Source organism: Lytechinus variegatus, chromosome 3 (assembly GCF_018143015.1).
Source record: "Lytechinus variegatus isolate NC3 chromosome 3, Lvar_3.0, whole genome shotgun sequence".
NCBI lineage: Eukaryota > Metazoa > Echinodermata > Echinoidea > Temnopleuroida > Toxopneustidae > Lytechinus > Lytechinus variegatus.
This window is the reverse complement of record NC_054742.1, coordinates 704,022-723,320: the sequence shown is the minus strand read 5'-3', so window position 1 is coordinate 723,320 and position 19,299 is coordinate 704,022. Positions and strand designations below refer to the sequence as shown.

At 33.9% G+C, this 19,299-nt stretch overlaps 1 protein-coding gene across 1 annotated transcript in view; it reads right to left on the bottom strand.

The window, feature by feature from the left end:
* LOC121409916 (fibropellin-1-like) overlaps window positions 1-18,707 on the bottom strand; it is a 36,243-nt gene extending 17,536 nt beyond the window's left edge. The window contains exons 1-5 of the mRNA XM_041601698.1: window positions 18,355-18,707; window positions 3,737-3,900; window positions 2,432-2,570; window positions 705-862; window positions 62-218 (exon numbers count right to left, since the gene is read on the bottom strand). Coding sequence (XP_041457632.1) covers window positions 62-218; window positions 705-862; window positions 2,432-2,570; window positions 3,737-3,900; window positions 18,355-18,396 — 660 coding nt within the window. The 5' untranslated portion in view covers window positions 18,397-18,707. The remainder of the gene's footprint in view (window positions 1-61; window positions 219-704; window positions 863-2,431; window positions 2,571-3,736; window positions 3,901-18,354) is intronic.
* Window positions 18,708-19,299: the final 592 nt, after the last annotated feature.

The window sequence follows — 19,299 nt, the reverse complement described above, 5'->3', positions numbered from 1 at the left end:
TAGATTTAATATTTTAAGGATAGTCATTGATGGAACCCTCATCATTATTATGCAGACTCACCACATCGCATTCTGGTCCAACCCAACCAGGGAAGCACTCCTTCACGCCAGAAAGGATATTACAACTGTAATGACCCGTTTCTCCAGGATTGCAATATACATCACAACTGCCACCATAGAAATGCTCAGAACAATATACTCTAATCTCCACTTTCGTTCTGAAAAAAATGGAAGAAATTCGAGAGAAAAGGCAAAGACATAAATATTGGAGAGAAGAAAAATAGTTATATGTTCATGATGAGTACAATACTCGGTAGAAGACTTTGTGACGAAGGTGACGAAGTTTTCAACAAAATTTGTGATCTGAAGTTTTTATTACCTGCGGATCTATCACTAAATTGTATTAATTACACGATTTTAGTATTCTTACATGATATTAGTAATATAGGTAGGACTCATTTTGGTTGTTATTATTACTTTATTTATAAACGACAACCAAAAATAATATTGCTTGTACCATGAATACCATGCACTTATTCTAAGCTTGGTTTAAAACGAGACCAGCTGAATCTTTTCAGTTGCACCTTTCTCTTTTAGCGTCATATGAAGAATCAACATCGAAAGGTTTGATTTTATGTCTATTTCTATGTTTTATCAAAGTCCGAGTAATCAGCTTTATATAGAGAAGCCTTATCAATTCTTACTCTGTGTATCCATCACCAGTAAGCGTGTATCTAAAGATTGGCGCTTCGATCAAGTTGATGTCGGGTCGGATGGCGAAATTCCTCGTGTAGAAGTCGACACTGTTTGGTTCATGCCCTAGATCGATATCCCAAACACCGACCTTTACCCTGATACCTCTCTGTCAAGGAAAAAGAAGAAAGACATCGTATTTAAGAATTACAAAGATGGTTATCTCATGGCCACTATCCTATCGGTTTCAAAAACCAGCGGTAGTGATGTCTATCCGTTTGACTTTGTGATGAAGTACCCCCAATCCATCCGCCTTGTCTCAATGATTATGTTCCGTTGTTAAGGAAAAATGCCTAGGAGTTTGTTTCAGGAAAGACTTGCTAACACTGTGTCCCTTTTCCCAGAATCTCACAATACCCTAAAGATTTCGAAATATGATGTTTACCGTTGAATATCATTTATAAGATCAATCATCGTTATGTGATATATTAATGTCCTTTTCATGATATAAAACTTTATATCCTTTCAATCATTAATAGCAGTTTACCCTAGTTACAAGCTAGACAGATCACCCCTCCCCATGAGGATCATGTGAGACGAGATAAGCCAGAGGACGACAGAGATAACAATCGTTATATAATTATATGAGTGCCATGACATAAGTTTGTATGAAATAAAACAAACGTATTTTTTTTCAAATCAACGAAAAATCACCATGAATTTCGAAATCAGTTCACAAGCCGTTGAGAAAACGTGAATCCTAACAGTGTCGTCTCTCTAATTTTCTTAAAAAAGGTCATACTTCATGGTAAGTTATGGTATGACATACGTTCTTCCAGTGAAGTGAGTTTAAAAAAGATGTTATATTTCCCAAACTTATGTAATTTTGAAAAATGCTTCAAACGAATAGAACAGAACCGTGGTAGATACTTATCGTCATGTATTTCACTACCTGACAAATTTGAATGCCTGCCAAATAAGGTTCTTCACACATGGAAGATAAAATCGGCATTATGCGTAATGCGTTGAAAGGTATATGTCAGATTGTATGCCGATTGCTTTTGAAGTGACACCTGAAGAGAGTGTCAAAGAGTTTACTGGCTGCTTGTTGTCCATGTCGTGACGTCTTGTTTTTGTATTGATACAAACAATGCGACTTTCAAATTCTAACTGAGCTCCTTGTCAACCCTGACCATGCATGGATTTTCTATTTGATTTGATTAAGCTACCTAACCAGTTAGCTCTTTGGATTTTTCAAGCACTTACTAAACATCTGAAACATGAATCTAGATCCTGAAAGTTAGTCATGTAGTTCAAATAATATACATCTACATTTGATTTGTCACTTGGATGCCCAAATATAATACGCCGTTTCCAGGCAGACAGCAACAAAATTATTGAAATCCATATAATAGGTGGGCATGTGCACCTCCCTCCATCGGCTCAGAAGTAAATAATACTGGTGATGATTTTCAATTGTTTCTATTTTGTTCACAAATTATAGCAAAACATGTTTCATTATTCATTATTCGATTAATGTAATCCAAAATTATCTCTAAGACTTCTTTATCATCTTGGATATCACACTAAATCTTTATGGGATACACCAAACCCCATTCATTGCTGCCTTTGGATCTAAGCCTATTCTACTTAGTTAAATTTGTTAATACTAAATTTTTACTGAAATGTTAAGATTACAGTCATAATAGAATCACCTATCATCACATTATTGGCTTACCTCCCATTCCCGGACCTTAATCAACATCGGATTGGGAATGTTTCCAGAGAGGATTTCAGGAAATTGGAAGTCGTCCTGGTTGTCAAAGACAGCTCCTGTTCGTAACCGTCCGTAAGGACAATTCGCCATGTCGATATCACTGAAAATAGACATGATATTTTGTCATTAGTATCTATATATTATAATAAAATATACAGACCTTATTATATGAAATAAAGAAGTAATTATTTGGTCATGTTTGGGAGATTACAGAAAAATTGAAATACATCATAGCTTTGAAGACGTTTCACCTGACGTTTGCAGTATATTTCTTTATTTGTTTACAACTTACATTCTTAAAAACGATTTTTTTTTTCTTCAATTTTTAATTCTAACAGAACATGTCATGTAAAACGGTTTATATTAAATTGTTCAAATTCCAAATATTTTATTCGAAATTGAATTATATTCGGACCTAAATTTCCGCTACAGTAGAAAGCATTTTCCGACTCAATGTCTAATATACATATGGATATATTTTTAATCATGATTACTAGAAAGCTTATAATATAATACACATGTATATATCACAACCTGAATGTAAATGAACAACTGGGTGTTGTCCATTCCATCTATCTACAGCTAGTTTGAAGCAAGGAGATGAAGGGTGCTATTTTAGGAATGACCATTTATGAGTCTTGAAATAACCAGGAAGCCATGGAAACTGCCTTATATTAGGGGTCGTAAAGTTTTTGCAGAAACCAGACATCTTATCTTTAATCTATAATGAACATATATTTGGACCCCCCAGTCATAGCCTGTCTCATATTATACACTATTCATATACTAGATTTCAACTAAGATAACATGGAAATGTTTGGGAATGCATCATGCAGAGCACATGTATTCGACCATTCGTATGCTATTTGTATTTGAATATGTACTTATGTGTATTTCCACAAAAAAGAATTTCCTTCATCCCATCATTATAATTATATTGATTACTCTTTAGCTCCATCGAGTGTCATTTTATGAGTAGGAAAGTACTATTTAGTTTTTTTTTATAAATCTTATCATCATTCGTGTACTATCAGTATTATTCTCATCTTGATCTAATTATTTATTTATGTAATCATTTATTTATTATTATCATAATTAATGTTGTTATACTTTAAGTATTTATTTATTATTATTATTACTAATTATTAAAGAGGTATAGGTTATCTCTTATGAGTTATAATGTTACAATAGTATTAATTCTTTATAATCGCTGATTTCTGTATCCTTATTTTCATACATTGTATTTACCCAGAATGCAACACTTACTCTCCTGGGGGACCGAAGCAGAGATCAAAGCTGTTATCACATCTGTCACTGCATGGTCGATCTACATTATCACAGCATTGGCCATCAAACAATCTGCTATTCTCATTCAGGTAAGCCTTCAGTCTAAATGAGACCGTCACTTCACATGATACGTATCCGATGCTCTAATATTCGAGAACAATGGAAATAAAACCAATTGTAAAAGTTAGTTCATATCTCTATAGTATTTTCACTTGAACTCATACCATATAATCCGCAGGAGAGTAATTAGAATATCTCACAATTTTTACATGCATAAACATATGTACACACAGGAAATTGGATGAAAACCCGGTTCGATGGTTTAATTAAACGCACCCACCCCCAAAACTCCAAACAAACATAATTCTCAAGAAACGTTGAACTTCAATATTGAAGATCAGTGAATTAAATTTATATTATGTACAGTCAATCATTGTACTGAGAACAGAAACTTAAATCAAATACATGTATGCATTTTCTCTCTTATTAGTAGATGAATAGTTAGTATAAATGAATCGCTAAGTGATGCAGACAAAGATGCTCTAAAATGGAAGCTTTATTCGTAAAATGCAAGAACATTTGAATTTACTTCAATGTTATCAAACAGTGCAATTTTGTCATCTCGATTAAATATTGGACAGTTTTTTTTAATGGCGAATTATCACAATGTACTTCAGATCGCAACCAATTAGGACACTTGCGAAAAAAGTCATTTGTAACGGAAGAAAAATTTAGTGGCGTCTTAAGACGGGTTTGTGCGTTATCGGCCGAGGTCATCTGTCATGAGATCATTTGACATTTATTACAACCACATTGTTTCAAGTAAGCCTAATTAAAGAATTGCTCTTAATTTTGCTCGGTCATATTGGCCTCTTCATAGAAAACGATTCTGTCGGGATTCTAAAATTAGCAATATTCTGCACATTATGTGAAAGTTCATACCATGTTATATGTAAACTATCTTTTTTTAAAGTTTCACAGCAAGCTCTATAAATCCTTTTCATACAGAGGACACAATCTTTCTGATGGAAATTTCATCATCCCTTCCTACATGACTTAAAACAATAATAAATGAATAAATAAAATTACCCTTTACTTGTATATAATGGATGAATAGGTCTAATAGATTCACGAATTCATCGAGAAAAGTCACTGTTGAAAGTAATGGCAATATTCTTTTTAATTGAAGCTTGGCACGGTTACAACAAATTTGTCTGTACCGTTGAATGTTTCTCTTTGTTTATAGTAATCCTTTTGTCTAGGTCGACGAAAAGTTAACATTGAAAACTTCTCAATATGCATTATGTCAATCTCGTGCCAAAATGACATGCTTTTGAATGCAAGGAAAATTGTTGAAATTGCTCAACTTATTACACTGGGCACAAAATAAAATTAATATTAAATACTAGTAAGCAGCATATCATGAAGCTAGAGATGTTATCTTAGATTTGATGATTATCATCACTTTGCCATTATTTATCATTCAACAGTGCCACCTGGCTCAGTGGTATAGCGCCCTCATGATCGGTAGGTCATGGGTTCGATCCCCGGCCGAGTCATACGAAAGACTTATAAAAATGAGACGTTTTGCCCTCTTTGTAGGCCCTTAAAATTTATATTGAAGAAGGGTAATAATCACATGTTATTGAATGTTTGAATGCAAGGCCCGCTGATAGGGCACTTTTTTTTACCTGAAGTGGGTACCCTAGGTAAATACATTATTATTATCATTTTTATCACTATTATTATTATTAATACCGATCATTGTCTGCAGTAATGCATTTTATGCAATATTCATCTCTTCCCGTAGTAAAATGAGCTGATATCCCCTTATACTTTCCCTCTTTTCCATGATTCACGAAAGCAACAAACAGTGCAAGTAAACAGCCTTCTTGTTTATCATTTTTCTAATTCACCAGCATGTATATTTTGCACGTCTACATAGTTTCATACCAAAAACAATGAATGTATTATAGTAGATGTGAGAAGTTTGTTTCGACAAAGAAGTAATATACTTCACATTAATTTTTGTTTAATTATTCAAATTGTGCCCTTTTACACCGCTTGCATAATTGAATATACGTGAATAAAAAAAAATCAAAATATCACAATCGTCCTTTATCTTTATTTTGCTTTTGAATCGCATAGATAATGAATAGTGTATCATTTCAAACATTAGTAATAAAGGTATTATTTTGAATTTGATAAGATTTTTTTGTAAAAAAAGGGGGCGATATGATTACAGCTCAAAGTTGGATACCCAACTGCTACTTATTAAAATAAAAGAAGAGTGATTTAGCGCCGTGGTACCACTGGGCGATTGACTTCGTTATCTAATCAACAAAACTGGATGAGTAAGATGTTGGCTAATAAGGGTCTAGACCAATCGAATTTTGTCCAAATTACAAACGGAGAGGGACAAAATCTCAAATCATTGTGATTATTAGTCACCCATAAGACTAGATCGGGTGAAAAATGATACAACAGCTTGCGATCAAACATTGCTGAAAACATGTGGAATGAATAAAACACTATATAAAATCTTTAGGTAAGGTAAGGTATCACATTTTGACACATTATCTCAATCGATTTAGATCATTTTTTTTTACATCATCATTTCATAACTTAATTAATAAAGTAAAATTAATAAAACTGTGATTGACGATTATTCGATATTTCCTTTTCGAATTCCGAGTGAGGCATATTTGCATTTTTAAAGATTAGATGCATTTTTAGTACACTTCGTTGTATAAAGGAATAAATTCCAAGACATTGATCATGTTCGTGAAAAAAAAGAGATGGTAAAGTGCTCAAAAGAGAAAGAAGCGTGTAAAAATGTGAGTCTAAATTGTGTCATAACGATTAGGAGGCCGATGTTTTTTAATTCACTGCTTTGGAATCATGTTTGCAGTGTTTTATCCTTTGTGATTTTTTTTTGAAATTCCTTTTGTTGATTGATTCATAAGAAACTTATGTGAGTTTGGACTTCTAAATAGACTCATTTGTTTCTGTCAATTTTCTTTAATGAGGATGTTTAGAAACAGGAACACATACAAGCTTCTCAAGATTTATTGATTTATTTCTGTTCCAACACAAAAACCGATGATTGGGAGTATGGGACTAACTTGAATAATGACACACATGAACTTGAAATTTAATTGTTATTAATTGGAGAATGAATATGTTTCATATTGGATCTCTGAGTGTCTGAATCTGTCTCTATAGGGCATTGCTTGTTACACGATAGATATATTTGACGTCATCATGAAGCTTTGATCTAGCTTATAAGTGTAGTTTAATTTTCCTGGTAGACGAATGTCAAAATATCTTTATAACAATACTATAGTGGCTTAAATATTTTCTCGAGCCTGTTCCCCTTTTCTGTTAATATGACAGGAGCCCTGTCGTACAATCAACCGAGAATGATGGAGTATGATCTAAAAAAAAAGCATGATCTAAAAAAAGCATTTGACGTAATTCCACACGAAATAATACTTGATAAACTAATTTTCTATGGTATGAATAATAAGGTACGTAAATGGTTTAAATCGTACTTGGTCGGAAGACAACAATGTGTTAATATAGATGATTATTGTAGTGAGTTTTTAACTGTGAAATCAGGGGTGCCCCAGGGGTCAATCCTTGGCCCCTTGATCTTTTGTCTATATATTAACGATATTAACAACTTAAGAATTCATAAAAATTACAAGATTTCACTCTATGCAGATGATACCGTTATTTTTAACAATTCTCATAACTTTTCTGAAGTTCAATTGAATTTACAAAATGACTTTGATTTAATATGCAAGTGGTTTGATATTAATAAGATGTATATTCATCCACAGAAAACCATGGTCATGCCTTTTGGCACTAAAAGAAAGCTAGATAATCACCAATTCAAGATCAAATTGTACGATAACTACTTGCAATGTGTTGATAAAATGAAATATCTTGGTATTATACTTGACTCGCAACTGACCTGGTCTGACCATGTAAGATATATATGTAATAAAATATCACGTACAATTGGATGTATTCGCCGCATAAAGCAATTAATACCCCATAAAACTCTTGTAACCTTATATTTTGCTTTAATTTTACCACATATTGATTATTGTTGCACTGCATGGGGAAGTTGTTCAAAAACAAATCTTTCCAAACTACAAAAATTACAAAATAGATATGCCAGATTAATATTAAATAAGGATTATAATACACCGCAGTGTACACTTCTTACAACCCTAAATTGGCAACCCGTTGAACAAAGACTAAAATATCACTACTGTTTATTAGTATTCAAAATAATCAATGTAAACGCCCCTAACTATCTAAAATCGCTTATTACTTATCGCACCTTTAAATATTGTACCCGCTATGCACTAAATTCTCTCCTCGACATTCCATTCCCCAAAACTGAATTCAAAAGAAAGTCATTCTCTTATAAAGCAAGCTCCCTATTTAATAAACTCCCATTTTCAGTTCAATCCACCAATTCTATAAATTCTTTTAAACGAGGTTACCTATTGGCCAAACATTTATTATAACAAAGTATCTTCTAGTATTCTTTCTTTTTTGTTTATTTGTTTTCTTTTTTGTTTATTTTATAGATTATACCTTTTTCTGTTAATTTTCACTTGTATTTATATATATACAGTGCGTATCAAAAAAAGTTTACACTTTGAAAACGCCCTGGGAATTCAAAAATATGCAACATGTGGGTAATTTTTTCACATATAATTATGGGTTTGGGTCTCATCTATCAAATGAAAGTAAAAGTTTTGACAGAATGTTACACTTGAGTGAGCACTGTCCATTTTTGTAAAGCTCGCAGAAATCTGTTTGCGCAGAAATGCTTGTTTTCACGCTGTGTCAAGGGGAAAGGGCGAAATCAAACTTACCCTGCGAAGCATTTCTCATAAATTTCCCTAGCACTTTTAGCCAATTGAAATAAAACAGATACATTCAAGCATTTTGTAACAATTTTGCCGCCCAAATTTGAAATTTTAACACTTAGTAAGCACAAAATCTACCCTTTTTGTGCCAGCTGGATCTGAGGACATAACTGAATCTGAACAAAAATTTATATCAGCCACCCGGATCAGCCATCTCCAGCACTTTTCACTAAGTTTTTCATTTAAAGTGGCTTTACATTTCATTTTTCATTTAATACTTGTTTCTCCACACTTTTCCCAAGCTTGGCAATGATTAACAATATGAAAATCAAGCCTAAGCCATTTCATGTAAATCACAACTCAGTGTAAAGCAAATATCATCACGATGGACTTGGTGTGTGGGGGAATGGGGTGGGGCGTAATGCACTCTTCGAAGTGTTTTGGGCAAGGAAACAAGTTTAAAAAGGTAAAAGATATCTTCAAATCAATTTTAATAGCTAAATTCCACGTGTTCTTCATGATTAAGGTCTACTTTTATTCGCATAACTATTTCAAAGTTCTGCGCAAATCATTTTTCACCAACTTTTCAAAAGTAAGTGGTGCTCACTCAAGCGGAAATATTTTTCGACAGTTATATCGTCATTTGCTTAAATGGATCTGTACCAATGCTAAAATGTGGAAAAATCATTAGGATATTACAAATATATAATTTTACAGGATTTTTTCTAAGTGTAAACTTTTTTTTGATACGCACTGTATATATTATCATGTTTATGTTCTATTTTTGTTTGTAAAGGGGGAGGGCTTCGTTGTAAAGCAGTTTTATAACTGAACCGAACTACCCTCCACCTTATTTTATCATTTGTTATGAATAATACATGAATGAATAAATAAATAAAATATTTTTGTAGTAATGTTATTTGTTCGCCATTGTATGTAAAACGTAATACATAAGAATAATTGAAAAAATACACTGTTTTGACACCAACGTACCAATCAAATGAAATACTGAAGCACAAAAACTTCTTCTAACCATTGATAAAATCTAAGAACATCAAACATGTGTTTCACAAATGTAAAATCAAACAATGGTATATAATCGAGGAACGTGTCGAGTTTGTATGTTGATAAATATTAATGCCGTCTTCTTTAAACTTGGCGCCAGTATTTATGTGCGAACCAGTGTCACGAACATGTATCTATAGGGGCTTATTGATAATTGATGTCATATGCTGCATACGGGGAAGTACCCTAATTGATTGGAACTTGACGAGCAAGATATCGGATGTTGTAAATCATGATAATGATCTGATGATTTAATTACTTCTCTTGCGAGGACATTAAACAATAGCCGTATTTGTCACGTTCATTGCAGTCAAAGGGTATAATTAAAATTTAGGGATAAATTTGAATGTACCAATAAATTTGAAACATCAAAATCAGACTTTAAGATCAGAGCCTTGATTTTCTGACATAGAAATGCGATTCACAATATGTTATCACAAATATTTACAGATTTCACTAGTTGAAATACTAGAAATAATAAAAATGTACTTTTGATGAAGTAAGAATTACAAATAGCCCCATTCAGTTTGGGCAAATTTTACCTGAAATTTGATACGTAGGCCTACTTTCTATCATCTTTCTTGAATATTCATATTCTTTAAAGAATCCTCTGGCTGTGTGATCTTTTGATATTGTATTATTTATTCTCCATCTGATACTTCTTAATTAGTTTTATGAACACTCATTTTTATTTTTTGAAGAAATCTTTTTTTCCAAGGGGAGGGCAGGATTGAAACTCAGTTTAAAATAATTAATTTCACTTGTTGTTATAAATATATTGGGGTCCATTGAAATAAAGGCTAACCCACCCCTCCATCCATAAACAGAAAAAAATAAGGATTATAAGATGTTTTCCAATTGCCGTTGTTTTATGTTTTCTGTGTTTTATATTAATAGCTATCGTAGATTTTCTTCAATATGCTGTTGTCAAGCTGTACTGTGATTTTTCAAGTAAATAAAATACAATTGGTAAGAGTATAGATTAGCTTCCTCTTTGCCCTCTTCCCGTCACTGTATGTTGACAATCTACTCCTTTACCAGACGTGACATTTGGCGTATTGTTTAAAGGCCAAACAAAATCTTTCCCGCAGGGTACAACATGGCTCATCAAATTTTACGCATCCGGGGAAGAAAGTGAACGAATCGGACAATCAAGAAATAAAGAATCAACCACCTGTTTCCTATTTCTTATGCACTTTCAATTCAAGATTTCTGTTTTGGCTGACCTCTTGATTATTTTATAAAGTCAAGTGAAGATCAAGATCAAGATGGCTAAGAAACTTCAGTTTATGTGGCTTTATTTCTTGACACTCTGGGAGATAGCAAACCTTTCGTCAAATTGGTTCTTTTAAGAGCAGAAATGCAAGGAACGAATGAATGAATTTTCAATGAAAATCCTTCAAGAAGTAATTGTTTTTTGTGAAGTCAGGTGATTGAATATATTCCATTAGTTGTCGTTTTGTTCACCCGCTCCAATGTATAAAAGATATAGAAAATTGTACATTATCATATTCACGCTTCTATGGAAACAATCTATAAATTAATGATCCGTGTTTATATTGTATATAACATTACATATTAAGCCAGCCTAATTTTTTTGCTGATCAAACCACATTCTATATTGCAGTCATTATAGTAAGAGCTTTCCAATTGGAAACCAGCTTTATCTAATCAACTAACTTGACGCGATGTTTATCAGTGTTGGTATAGTGCAAGGTTAACTAGACAAGGAATGTCAATAGATGATGAATGTCCATCTTCAAAAATTTAATCAATTTTATTAACTTATGATTAAACAGAGCAATGGGCTGACTTATGTTCTTTGAAATAACCCGAAATGAAATGTTTCTTTGGTTAAATAAATTTAAGAATTAATTAAAAATGATATGCTATTGTAAGTTTGATGTCTGTCTACATATTAAAATATTGGGCAACATACTGTCCACTGTGTTGAGTAATGTATGTTGGTAAAAACATATATATATTCTGGGCAATTATGATTAATTATACAATTGAGCAAATTTATTACCCAATTATTAGTTTTTATTACCAGATTTGGACATATTTTAACCAATAGTTGTGTGGACAATATGTTGCCCAGTGATGGTTAAAAAATGGGTAATTTTTGCCAAACCTTTTTGAGAGTGTAGCTCGTGGGGACATCGGTGTATGGAAAAGTTTAATATATATATATATATATATATATATATATATATATTGAACACGAATTTTCACATCAATTTTTAATCGCAATTAAGTTCGTATCAAATCTCATTTCAAATGGTTTTATATAGTAAATGCATGACCATTTTGAAAATCGCGTTCGTCCAATTAAAGGGATGGTCCATGCTGAAAATATTTATATCTTAATACACAGAGTAGAATTCACTGAGCAAAACGCTGAAAATTTCATTAAAATCTGATAACAAATAATAAAGTTATTGAAGTTTAAATGTTAGCAATATTTTGTGAAAACAGTCGTCATGAATATTCATTAGGCGAGCTGATGATGTCACATCTCCAGATTTCGTTTTCTTATGTTATTACATAAAATCATATTTTTTTCATCATTTCATACTTGTGTGAATAATGTCTCCCTTATAATGAAATAAGTTGCAGCAATAAATATCTAATGCACTAAATCAGTTGTCAATCCAATTTTTCTAGTTCTTGGAGGAAAAAATTTGAATAAACCTAATTTCATATAATAAAATACAAAAGAACAAGTGGAGACGTGACATCATCAGCCCACCTAATGAATATTCATGACGACTGTTTTCACAAAATATTACTTAACTTTAAAATTCAATAACTTTGCTATTAGCTGTCCGATTTTGACGAAATTTTCAGCATTTTGCTCAGTGAATTCTACTCTATTTATTAAGCTATGAATAATTTCAGCCTGAACCACCCTTTTAACCTCAAGTTGTGTGCGAATGTGGCCCGGGGTATGCTCACCTTGTATCCGAAAATGAGCCCGGTTAGTTGAATCCCAGTTTATGAGACCGCAAACCCACGTCCTCAGTTTGACAATTAACGAAAATTAGTCCCCGATTGTCAAATTACAAGTGTGTGTGTGTGGGGGGGGGGTCGTATATGTGTGGAATGGTATACGGGTGTCAGGGCATACGTGAGGGGTGTGCAGGTATATGTGTTGGGGTGGGTGTGTTTGGGTATGGTGGAAAAATCATCATGGTCACATGCACGTTCAATGCCTTCCTGATAGATTCATATCTCAATCCGAATACTTCCGTATCGATCTAAAAGATACTGCAGCTAATCAGATCACCTATACAATAACCAGCTATACAGTGCGTCCCACAAAAAACGAAACCGAGATTTATCGTTGACTTATCATAATTTTTCACAAATACAATAGACAAATGAAATACCATTGTAAAGCTTAGAATCTCTTCTTTCATCTGATATTACTTAGATTGTTCCTCATTCACGCATGAGTGAGCAAAAACAATTAGAAGAGGGGATACCAAAAAGTCATTTGGCGGGCTGTATTTGGGTTTCTAAAAGAAAACCACTTTTTTAAAAAGTTCAATATCTGCTCTTTAATTTGATACCTCAATTACAGAAAATGGTCAAGAAATAACAAAGTTCTGGTTATTTGAAATAAGGCTTGAATTTCAATAATTTCATAAAAAGAAGAGGTTTTACAGGCTAGCGTTCAAACTCACTCGACAATCCGTTTTGTTGACGATCAGCCATGCATTAAGTCTTTTGTTAACCATGCGATAGCTTCTGTGGGAAACCGGTGAAAACACATTTATTTAATGAAATTCTGGAAATAAAAGCAATGTTTCGAGGGAACATAACTTTTTTATTTTTTGACCATTTTTTGTGATCAAGGTATCAAATAAAAGAGCAGATATTGAACTTTTTAGGCATGTGATTTTCTTTTGGAAATTCAGGTACCCCCCGCCAAATGAGTTTTTGGTATCCTTTCTTCAAATTGTTTTTGCTCACTCATGCGTGGATGAGGAATAATCTAAGTAATATCAGATGAAAGAGGAGATTCTAAGCTTTACATTGGTAGGTCATTTGTCTATTGTATTTGTGATTAAGTTATAATAAATCATCGCTTAATCTCGGTTTCGTTTTTTCTGGGACGCACTGTATAGGTGATATTTTCAGATTTTATGCTCGCAAATCATTCGAGTAGATTTCCATTTGGAAATATTGAAACGTGACAGAAGTATAGATAGAAGTTAAAAATAACGGACAATTGGCGTATATTCGGGTTGTATGTAACAAAGCATATGTTTTTCTTAGTGAAAATCTATGTATGCCCACTCAAAAAGGGGGATAATTCCCCCTCTCACGCCCGTGACAATTATCATTGTACATAATATTACTAAACAATAGCTTCATGGCTTAAACATGGGCATTTAGTGTGGCTTGAGACAAACTTGTGAAAGAACTAGAAGTTGAATTTTGAAAAGAAATGTGGGTGAGCGACACGATTGAGCACACAAAAAAGCTAAATTAATGGGCATATTGCCCCTTCGGCGGCCGTACGGCGAGTTCACTTTTTAGTACCAGCTACCAAGGAGGATTAAAATCGATGAAGGGGGAATGTGACTGCAGCATTAGAAATAAAAATGATTGATGCCGTTATATGCATGTAGATTTTTAGGCTAATTTATTTTCATTTTGCCTTTTAGAAAGAATGTCGTTCCAAATTATGATCCTAAAAACAATAACAAACCAATATTTACCTTTCGGGGTAAATCAATACAGTGGTAACATAGATTTACGTTTTAGAGCTTAAAACGTGGCACGAAGATCATTCAGATGGAAACAACACTTCACCAGTTAGTCCATTTTATATACGGTAGAATAATCATATCAAACTTTGTACCAGGTGACATCTTGCTACCTGTATAGAACAAGTACTTCTTAAGTATACAATATTTGAATAAAATGCAGTTAAACATTAAAGTATGCCTCAGAGCTTTCAGAGAGGTTTGTGTCTCCTTCGACGCTGCGGGCCGGGACGCTGGTCATCCTCCAGATTTCAAGAACGGCGTCCCACCTAATCAGTGACCCACATCTAATAAATCTAACGTACAGCATTATTAAGAGCATCATTGGGAGTTTACTCGTGTATTTACCATGTCCATCATCATTCGGGTCGTGTGGTCCAGTGGTTTCGGGTCGTGTGGTCCAGTGGTTAGAGCATTGGACTCATAATCGCAAGGATGTGAGTTCGAATCCCAACTCTGCCTTTGTCTCCACTTTGATAAAAAGGCCCGAGAGTGATATCTGTCGTCTATAACGTCAGCCACTATGACTGATTAACCTAGACGTGGTTTCATTGGTAATTGGTTATATGCCAGCTTGGCGTTTACCAGCAAAAAAATGCTGTCCTGCCGAGTTCCTACGGGAGTTACCACAAACAGAAACAAAATGTTATAGGGAGGTTAAGCCATAGGCAAACATGAAATGTACCATCCAAATTTAAAACAAAATATGGGCTTTTTGGGGCAGGGGTGGATTAGATTTGGGTACTTTAAGTTAGTGATCCAATTCCTTCTACTGAATAATTGAAAATTATTTTCATATATTTTGAGAAGGGTACTGCTCCCCTTTTATACAGGAATAGATCAACGTGATCATATACTGATTACGAAATTAAATGAATTTCGTACTGTGTGTGATGTGTAAACGAAGAAACTGACAAAGTCTCTGTGTACTGCAACTCCATCCAAGTACATAGGACAATAAGGACCTACGAATTTTATATTCCCATATATCTCTTTGCTATGTGTAATTAATACTTAGGTCATCTAATTACTTGCATATAAGTGGTAAGTTTGTATCAGAATTCTACTTTACACCGAAATCTGTAACATGAGTATGCTTACATTTTTTTTATTTACCTCAAAGGCATTGTTAGGCATTACAGTGATGAGGCAAAACATCATGATTGAGAATAAGATTACATTACAGCCTTTATTATAACCACATCCGATGATGACGGTGCATGGTGTTTGATTGGATGGACTGACAGGTCTATGACAATCTCAGGGTCAGGTTGAAGATGAGAATAGGAAGGGATACGGCAGGTGGATGGGATTGAAGTCCTGGTGAGATTATACCGTAGAATGAGTGTGTGCGCGTTTACCAAAGGTGGGATGGTGTGTGCATGTATGTGTGTTAAAGAGAGAGAAAGACAAGCAAACACAAAAAAGAGAAGGAAATCCAATACAACAAATACACCACCCCAATACACACACACACATACCGACACACATAAAAAAAAGAGAAGGACAGTATTTTTAATGATACATGAGTATTTCGCAGAATTATCCTATTCATCATAGTCGTTTTCACTTATCTCCAACTAATTCAGGTATTAAATGCAACAAAACTAACAAAGATGAACTTCACAGGCCACGTCGGCAGATATAAGGTATTGGTTTGGGTATTCGTTATTAGTTGGAATGGGGTCATAATAGCAAGTTAGGGCGTAAAAGCTGAAATAAGAACAAATGGATGGGATTGAAGTCCTGGTGAGATTATACCGTAGAATGAGTGTGTGCGCGTTTGTCAAAGGTGGGATGGTGTGTGCATGTATGTGTTTTAAAGAGAGAGAAAGACAAGCAAACACAAAAAAGAGAAGGAAATCCAATAAAACAAATACACCACCCAAACACACACACATAAACAAGAGAAGGACCGTATTTTTAATGATACATGAGTATTTCGCAGAATTATCCTATTCATCATAGTCGTTTTCACTTTTCTCCAACTAATTCAGGTATTAAATGCAACAAAACTAACAAAGATGAACTTCACAGGCCACGTCGGCAGATATAAGGTACTGGTTTGGGTATTCGGTATTAGTTGGAATGGGGTCATAATAGCAAGTTAGGGCGTAAAAGCTGAAATAAGAATTAATGAAAATTCGCTTTCATGCTTCGTGCCATTTGGGATGGATTTCAAAGTATAATCTTAGTAACATTTCCCAGGATAAAGTAAGAGAGACAGGCTATCCGGTCAGTTTCCCTTAGCCTCTTGGAGAAGGGTTGCAAGTCAACCACATTTTGAAGGCTAATTCTTGCATCCTGTTAATTGCCCACTGAATTTTATTCGAGAAGATTCAGTGATGATTTTGTTCTGGTCTGATCTGAATTCAATGTACAGACCAAAATGTGAGCATATACATTTGATCGAAACATATTGTGTGTTTAAACTTAATAGAATTTTGTTGTCAACTTTATGGTCTTGATACTGGGAATATTTATAGACTTTAAATCGATATTGGCTAAATGACATCGTATAATTAATAAAATTCTAAATAACAATAAAAAAACAATGTAAATTAATATAACTATGAAGTGAAGTGAAGAAATCAACAACGCCATGTATAAAAGATGCACAATATAATGCGACAAATTTGATATTTGATTAGACAACTTAAAATGTTGTAGAATACAGATGAGACTAAAGTCGGTTACAGCATCAAAAATGAGCAAACCAAAACTCTATTGCAGATGACAAGACATCTATTAATATCAGCTATTCTTATCCGTAATGAATTTGTCTATGGAAAAAAAAAACATATTCCTTTTTTTTAGGGAGGGGGGGGGGGCAAGCGTGAAACAACTTTCGCAAAGAGAGTGAGGATCTGTGCAAAGCTTCCAAAACAAAAGCTATATCTCACATGGTTCTTGTAACCCAGAACCAAACACTCAAGGGGGTCAGTTCGGAGGATAACTGTCATGCAGATTCAAAGCATCACCATCAATTTCCTCCGGATTTTCCTTGGCCGAATCGGGCTAGGCTCTGGCGCAGTTCCGTTATCAATTAGCCAGAAGTCCTCTATCAATTAAGACACTTGTTAGTTATTCAAACATGCTTTGAAATTACTTAGGATTCCCGACGACCCTGGTCAATACCAGATAATTACTAACGTTCAAGAGCATTTAATTACTGTAAGCTAACTTGTAAAATGGTTCAATGTTTATTTAAAGGAATTATCTTCTTTGGTTAAGAATACGACGTCATAAACAACATCAAAATCATGAATGTATACATTAGAATATGCATATTATATTCTGTTTTCGAGAATTATGTCACAAAATTTATACCATGAAACAATGTTTGTTTCAGGAATCAGTATGCAATAATTAAGAAAGCAGTTTGTGGTATTCATATGGCTGTAAAATTTGCTGAGGTATATCTCTCTTTAAAATGATAAGAAATGATAAGAAAATAATGATAATTCTGACGTGTGGTTACAGTATGAATAGTGTAGAATACAAATGCCAATTCAAAAAGATGCAGTAATGACTTTAGGCCTAATAATTGAACCTTTCCGATTGGCCACATTAATGAATGAAATTTCTATATTTATTCATTCTACGTTGCTATTTGCTATACGTGAGATATTTCTTCGTTGGAGTCTCATTATATTTCTATTGAAATGCATCAATTTCCCAATTCATAAAATATCAATGAGCTAAACCGTAGACCCACCTTTTCGCGAGGTCAGTCTTTTTGTTTCCCTGTTCTATTCAAGCTTTGGCATGAGCATGAGAGCACATGCAGTGATATTTTAAGTTGCATAGCTGACTACATAACTTTCTGCGAAATTGAAGAAAAGTGTAATTCAATATTTACCATGAAGATGACCAGAAGTGATATCATCCATATTTTCGCCATTTTGATGCTCAACAGAGTTTATTCATGTATTTTGATGCGCAGACTTCTAGCGTAATGGAGACGTTTAGTCGGATGCTTCTCTGCTCACATCAAATTTATGAGGTTTTCTTCTTCAATTTCGGCAAACTCGTAGAAAACTAATGGTGCCTTTTATCCGCCATGATATCACTTAAAGAGATTGAATAAAAAGATATTTTAAAAAAGCTTATGATATATTTTCAAATCTTTCGTTCCTGTTCCCTATTATTATTTCGTGTTCGATAGTTTGCAAGATGTCATGAGATCCGCGGGTGCTGCGGGAGACAGATGATACTTGACGACGTGCGTTGGGCACCCAGTGCGCGTTCGTCTGCTATGATGTAGATGAAGGAAGAAGCGGGTAGATCGAAATCATGCGATTTTTTATTAGATGAAATCCACATTTTAAGATATCGTTGCGAACTACCGTTGGGCCTATTGAAGGAAGTAGCAATAAAGCAACGGATCTGGGCAAGGGGCATGTGCGTGCCATTCGGATGAAAACTCCACTGTACAGAGTCACATGGTCATATGCTGAAGTTTTTAAAGAAACCCACTTTTTTCCTCCCCAAGATATCTAGAAATGTGTGGATGTTATATAGAAGGCGATAGAATATAGAAAGTCAGTCTTTTCACAGAATGTTTGCAGATATGTAAAACGAGCCGTTTTGACGGGAAATGTGTATGAGTTTCAAACAGTGAAGCTCCTTGGTTTGATGGATTGATTTCAATTATTGATAGGTAGTATTTATGAAACTCATCATTAAAAAAACAATACAAGGTACATATTTATGACAAATACGTGGCAATTACTCTAGAATACTACTATCTCGGATATCAAGTTTTGGTACGTTCCCATAAATGCAGTCTGTGGATGTAATGAGC